Here is a 6,650-nt window from a genome sequence, read left to right as displayed (position 1 = left end):
TTGTTTCCTCAGCTTTGTCGCCCACCAGTTGCAGACATTCTCAGTTTATGTTTAACGCTTGAAAAGTGTTTGTCCATTTTGAACATTCACTCATGTTCCACACGTTTGTTTACACCTCGCCGCATTTGACAACTTTTGAGAGTGATCTATAGCGGTGTTTTTCAACCACTGTGGCGCGGGACACTAGATAAAGTCTGGTGTGCGGTGGGAGATTATCTACTTTCACCTATTTGGGTTAAAAATATGTTTTGCAAACCAGTAATTATAGTCTGAAAATGATGTGTTGTTGTTGAATTTCTGTACTGTCTGGAGATCGGCAGATTTACCACGTTATACTCTTCCATATCAGTAGGTGGCAGCAGGTAGCTAATTGCTTTGTAGATGTCGGGAACAGAGGGAGGCAGGGTGCAGCTAAAAAGGTGTCTGGTGCTTAAACCAAAAATAAACAAAAGGTGAGTGCCCCTACGAAAAGGCATTGAAGCTTAGGGAAGGCTAAGCAGAACGAAACTAAAACTGAACTGGCTACAAAGTAAACAAAAACAGAATGCTGGACGACAGCAAAGACTTACTATGGAACAATTACAAAGTACATCCCAACATGACATGACAATCAACAATGTCCCCACAAAGAAGGTTAAAAACAACTGAAATATTCTCGAGTGCTAAAACAAAGTAGATGTGGGAAATATCGCTCAAATGAAGACATGAAACTGTCCATCCATCCATCCATTTTCTACCGCTTATTCCCTTTGGGTTCGCGGGGGGGCGCTGGCGACTATCTGAACTACAACCGGGCAGAGGGCGGGGTACACCCTGGACAAGTCGCCACCTCATCGTAGAATGAAACTGATACATGAAAATACCTAAAAAATAGAAAAAGCCACCAAAATAGGAACGCAAGACAAGAACTAAAACACTACACACACAAAAACAGCAGTAAACTCAAAGTAAGTCAGGGTGTGATGTGACAGGTGGTGACAGTACACCTACTTTGAGACAAGAGCTATAGTGATGCATGCTTGTTTATGCTTTAAAGTCATATCCAACAATTGTGACAACAACTTTTTTACTGTCAACTGAGTTTTGCTTTTTAATGATTTCTGCTGATGTTGTGCCTCAGGATTTTTTCAACGCAAAAAATGTGCCTTGGCTCAAAAAAAAAGGTTGAAAAACACTCATTTATGTTGGTTAATGATAGACAACGAGGGATTATCATCACACTTCAACATCTCTAACGTGTGAATGCTGCCTCTTTGCCAGGATCAGCATTGCACATTAAAATAATCTCTTATTTGTCTTACCCTGAATAAATAAACATCAAATAAACATGTTAACACATGTAAAATAGGAAATAAATGCTTGTGTATTTCATCTGTTTAGTGTCAGACAGAAACAGGAAGTAGGTCTGAGCTGGCCGACCATTGTGCCGTTAGAGAGTTGTTTATTGTTACAAACATAAGTGTTGTGTATTAGTCAAAGGGAAGGAGGCGACACTAAGACAGAGCTGTGGTTTACCAGGTGTACTAAAACTTTGATGAGTGTGTGGGGTGTGTATGCTACCACAAGTGAATGAGTGCGGACGATCTGCCGAGTTAACAATGTGAGTTTCACCAGAGGGTGTTGTCGCTGCGTCTTGAAGGAATCTTTCGCTGAATCGGAGGAGCAAGGCGAAGAGGCAGTCAGCGGGCAGGCAAGCAGGGGTCGAAGATCGAGGGAGGCAAGCAGAGATCCGGGAGGAGGTCGTGGACACTGTGGAAGACACAAAGGACATCAAAATGGGAACGAGGAAGAGCACAAAGAAGGCGAGCAAGGAACGAGGGAGGGGTTGCCAGACGTGATGCTTACTCAGGGAGATTGGCTACGTTCCGTGCGAATGTCTCTTGGGTCTGCTGGCTTTTATGCCGCTCCCTCTCATCAGGACCAGGTGCGCTGATGCACAATTGCCTGCAGCCTTGTCTCTGCGTGGGCGAGCAGGGGCGTGTCCGAGCGCGCTGCCAGCAGAAGTCCCGGCAGCTGCCGAGGAAAAGTAGGTTCGAGTCCACGCCGTGACAATAAGACACAAAGATACATTTTGATTAGACAGTTGACTTGGGCGATCAAGCACTGCACGGAGAATAATTTGATTGATTAGCCAAAATGTGTGAGGAAGTTGCATGCTTCTGGCATAACTGGTATAATTTGCGTGAATTGCTACGATCGAGACGTTGCAAAGTCCTGGAGGGACTGATATTTGTATTTTCAACCACTTGGAGTACCTTCAAGTACCACCAGGGGCACTAGTTTACCCATTTAAGAACCAGTGTTAGCTATTACAGGTGATTTAGCCAATGATTTTATCATATTTAATCATTTAGTAGTGATTTGTTTTTATTGTTTACATAAAAGCCAAAAAAAGAGCAATTTGTGGGCCATAAATGGTCTCCAGGCCATATTTTGGATGCAAATATGTTTCCAGCTAGTATATATGTTATATAAATAGTCTTCTAAAAAACCCAAAACTCAACACATAGTCTACATTTAGTTTATAGAGAAAATATGCCAATGCAAAATATTGAGTTGAGCTTGTAAAAAAAAGGACAACAGACAGTTTTAAGTGTTTCAACTTAATGTCATGTCTGTGTGAGTCTGTTTGTTTTTTGGCCATTCAGTTCCTGTTTTTGCACTTCCTGGTTTGTTTTGTCACCATGACTACCTATGAGTTTCCACCTCTTTCTCACCGTCTACCACCTTCTATGCCTTCCATGCCAATGATCCATGCCCCTTGTTTTTTTCCAAGTAAGTTTTTTTGTTATTCATGCCATTGTGCAAGTGTTTTGTTTTATGTTCATAGTTTTGTTTCATAGCCAAGTTTTTTGTACCGCCATTGTGCGCCATTTGTAGTTTGTTAGTGTTAAACTGAATTATGTACTTACATTCATGGCTTGTCCGTGCCAACTTTCCTTTGCCTTCTGGGAAAACAAACCCCATAGTCCATAGTCGTGACACTTAGCACTTTTCCACACACCTGACGTGAATTTCTTCCAAAGTCCTTAGTGGCCACATGCGTGGACTGCACCTTTTAGCTCTTATTTCCAAAATTGTGTACACTACTGAATTGGGGTCTTATGGCCACTTTTGTGGACACTCGTACTGCCATCTGGTGGTGTCAGAAGAGTATGACATACAATGGAATTTGGGGGAAAAAAGTGTAAAAAATAAAAATTTGCATGTCACTACACATGAAGTACACGTTTGTGTACTTATGGACTAAGTACATCATATCAAAAGATGATTTTTAGTTTTTATTCTAATTAGGGCCCAATAACCCCAAATAGCAAAGAGAAATTTTAAAAAATCATGTAAACAAACAGCTTGGGCCTTAAGAGGTCAAAGGGAGACTATTACATGATAGTCTCTAAGCTATTACAGCACAATATTATTTTTGTATTATTATTCCCCTAACAGCCCACGAGACTCCTGACTTGATCATCATGGGCGAGTTTATCCTCTTGTTTACGTCCACTAATTGTGGTTTGAACATCAGGAGACTTGTGGAGGGACGCCCGGGACCGCTAGCGTCAGGAAGGATGCAGCGATGACGACGCTGCGGTGTGGTTGCCTAGCAACACATCTATGCTGTTTTTGTCACGTCTAAGGCGCGTAGACTTGGACGACGTCGCCTTATTCTGCCAGCGAGTCTGCTGATCGGACCTCGTTAGACCAGAAGACTCCTCGGAACCAAACTGAACTTTTTTTAAAACCTGCAAAAAAACTGAATGGAAGTTCAAAATGTTTTTGAAGACATGCTAGAATACAAAGTTGTGTCGTCTTTAGACACACATTTTGTGATCTGTGGATAGTTGGCTGCTAAGTCCCGCCCCTTTTGCTTGTTTTTTTACAGATTTTCCACACGGGTGCTCGTCAGTGCCCATGCGTAGTAATTAGGCTAAGCCACTTAATTTATAATAAGTGTTTGTGGAGCAAGTGTGAGAAATTTCAAGTCAATGTCTCCTAAGGGGTTTGATAACCGCCCCACCATATGGTGTTTGCGTGTGTGTGTGGGGGGGGGGACCTCTGACAGTATAGGGACCAAAAAACAGGTCCTAAAGAGAAACCTTTTTAAATGATTCTGAGGACCATGTCATATTTGTTCTGTATGCTGAGGAGAGGTGACGGCAACAGACACCAGGGGGTTGTATAGTTCTAAGTATTTATTATATATAAATACTATATATAATAAACAAACAATAATAATTAAGCTAACCAAGGAAATGGAGCGTAACAAAATCCAACAGTGTGTATGGTGCAAGACTATGTGTGTAATTTAGCTGTTGAGTGTTACAGTAAATGTTGAACGAGACCCAAGGAACACGGAAGTCCGTGGGACAGGCAGATGATCCAAGGCGAGCGAGAGGCGTCGAGAGAAATGTGTCCAAGCGGAAGGTCGACAATCCAAAAAGGGGAGTAGGGGAAACACGGGAAGCGCTGCCGGACGACAACAGGAACATCAGACACAATGGAAACATGGAAGTCACGGGGGAAGAGCGAGTTTGGGGACTGGAAGCCAGACACGGGATGCTTACAAAGGTACAGAAGACTATACTCCGACACGGCATGGCGGGTTGCGCGGGCTTAAGAAGGCAGCTCGTTCATTCCAGGCAAGTGCGCTGATTGCAGATCTACTGCAGCCGTGCTTGCAGCGGAGAAGGAACGCCCGTGGGCGTGGCCCGTGGTGCTCTCACTGGAGCGCACAGATGGATGAGCGGTGGCGGCAGGATTCCGAGCCGTAACAATATTTAATTTGAAGGTTTTTTTGTTTTTTTTTAAATGGTCTTCAGTAGTCACGTACAAATTTGTGTGAATTATGCAGAATGATTTTTTTTTTATGCCTCCACAACCTGTAGAAAGGTGGTCCCCACAAGTCATGAACAACAACTTGGTCCCCATTCCAAATGATAACCAGTGTGTGTGTGTCATAAAAATAATAGCACGGCCAGGTTAGGACAAAGTTTCATCAGTGTGTGTGTCGAAGCGAACACAAAGGTACAGAAGACTATACTCCGACACGGCATGGCAGGTTGTGCAGGCTTAAGAAGGCAGCTCGTTCAATCCAGGCAGGTGTGCTGATTGCAGATATACTGCAGCCGTGCGGAGGTGCGCGTGCAGCGGAGAGGGAACGCCCGTGCTGTGTTGTTTGCTCAGTTCTCGTTTTGATACTCCCTATTGTAAATTTTAAATGTGCTGTATAAATAAAGTTGATTTGATTTAAAGAAATGTGTTTGTGTGTTGCTGGCTTCAGGCGGCCATGATGGACGTGCTGTGCGAGGCGGTGGCGGCGCTATCGCGTCAGGGCAGGGGCGTGGTGGTCTGCGGCTTCCCTGCGGACGAGCAGCAGGCTCAGCAGTACGAGGCCAAGGTGAGGAAGTCGTCGCCGCTCGTTATCAAAGTGATCCAAACAGGAAGTAAGCATCACTTCCTGTGTGTGTGTGTGTTAGATGGGCAAGCCCGCCGCTGTCTTCCTGCTCAGCTGCTCCGCCAACATCCTGTCCGCTCGCCTGCAGAGTCGTCAAATATCAGCATCGGAGCGAGACGGCGCCCCTTACAGGCGGGAGGACAGCTTCTGGGGCGACGCCCAACCCGTGTTGGATCACTACGACCGCAACCACCTGCTGCACACGGTCACTCCTCAGCTTACTCATCTTCAAAATAATCTTTGTTATACTTAAAGTTGGATTTAACGTGACGTCACCAAACTATCCTGTATTTACAAACTTACACAGTTACAAAGTCTCTAAATAAACGGAACTATAGAAAAAATGTTAACTAAATAAAAAGAACGGATTATGGACCCAGTGATGTCCACCATTGACGTCACGTCAAGCACGTTTAGGCAACCCAGTTAAAGACCTACTGAAATGAGATGTTCTTATTTAAACGGGGATAGCAGGTCCATTCTATGTGTCATACTTCATCATTTCACCATATTGACATATTTTTGCTGAAAGGATTATTGTGTGTAGAATTTTGAGGACAAAAAAGATTTATTCCATTTCACATTGTCATTGTCTACTGTTAGTCCTAAGTGTCCCAATAGTTGTATCCTGTGGTAGTTCTAAGTGTCCCAATACTTTTGTCCAGTGGTAGTAGCCATCTTGAGACAACAGCAACAGCACAGTGGTTCTTTGAAGGGTCATAAAATCAAAACCGGAGAACTTATCAAAACTCTTTCGAAAACTTTTAATCAGAAGGGTTCAAACTCTCTCCTGTGCGAGTTTGAAGCCGAAACAACAAACGCGCTCAGAGAAGATAATGTTTGAAGACAGCTGACGGATTTTTACAAAACTTTTGTTTTGAAGGGGTAATTGCCATTTTCCTGTTGATTTTTGCTGAAGGATGTCGATTATTAAAACGTAGGTCTAAGTGAGACCTACATAGAAGTTTTTGTTTCATGTCTTTCCGGCATTCCTACCGGAAGTTACAAGCAGTTTTGTCTGTATTAACTTCCTAGGAGCAGTTTTTTCTGTGTTTTATTTAAAAATTGCGCTAGAACGCAAATTTTGAGTTTTTGGTTTTGGTTTTTTTATTAGATTGTTTTTTCCGCCAGTCGTGATGTGTGTGTCAAGTTTGGTGAGTTTTGAAGCATTTTAAGGGGGTCAAATTACAGCTCAAAG

General features: G+C 43.2%; 1 protein-coding gene across 1 annotated transcript in view; it reads left to right on the top strand.

The window, feature by feature from the left end:
* Positions 1-6,650, top strand: part of ak5 (adenylate kinase 5) — a 102,339-nt gene that overhangs the window by 94,826 nt on the left and 863 nt on the right. The window contains exons 12-13 of the mRNA XM_061919657.1: positions 5,279-5,395; positions 5,475-5,657. Of these exons, the coding sequence (XP_061775641.1) occupies positions 5,279-5,395; positions 5,475-5,657 (300 nt within the window). The remainder of the gene's footprint in view (positions 1-5,278; positions 5,396-5,474; positions 5,658-6,650) is intronic.

Source organism: Nerophis ophidion, linkage group LG14 (genome assembly GCF_033978795.1).
Source record: "Nerophis ophidion isolate RoL-2023_Sa linkage group LG14, RoL_Noph_v1.0, whole genome shotgun sequence".
NCBI classification, from domain to species: domain Eukaryota; kingdom Metazoa; phylum Chordata; class Actinopteri; order Syngnathiformes; family Syngnathidae; genus Nerophis; species Nerophis ophidion.
The sequence above is the reverse complement of the archived record's forward strand: the minus strand, read 5'-3'. Positions and strand labels throughout refer to the sequence as shown.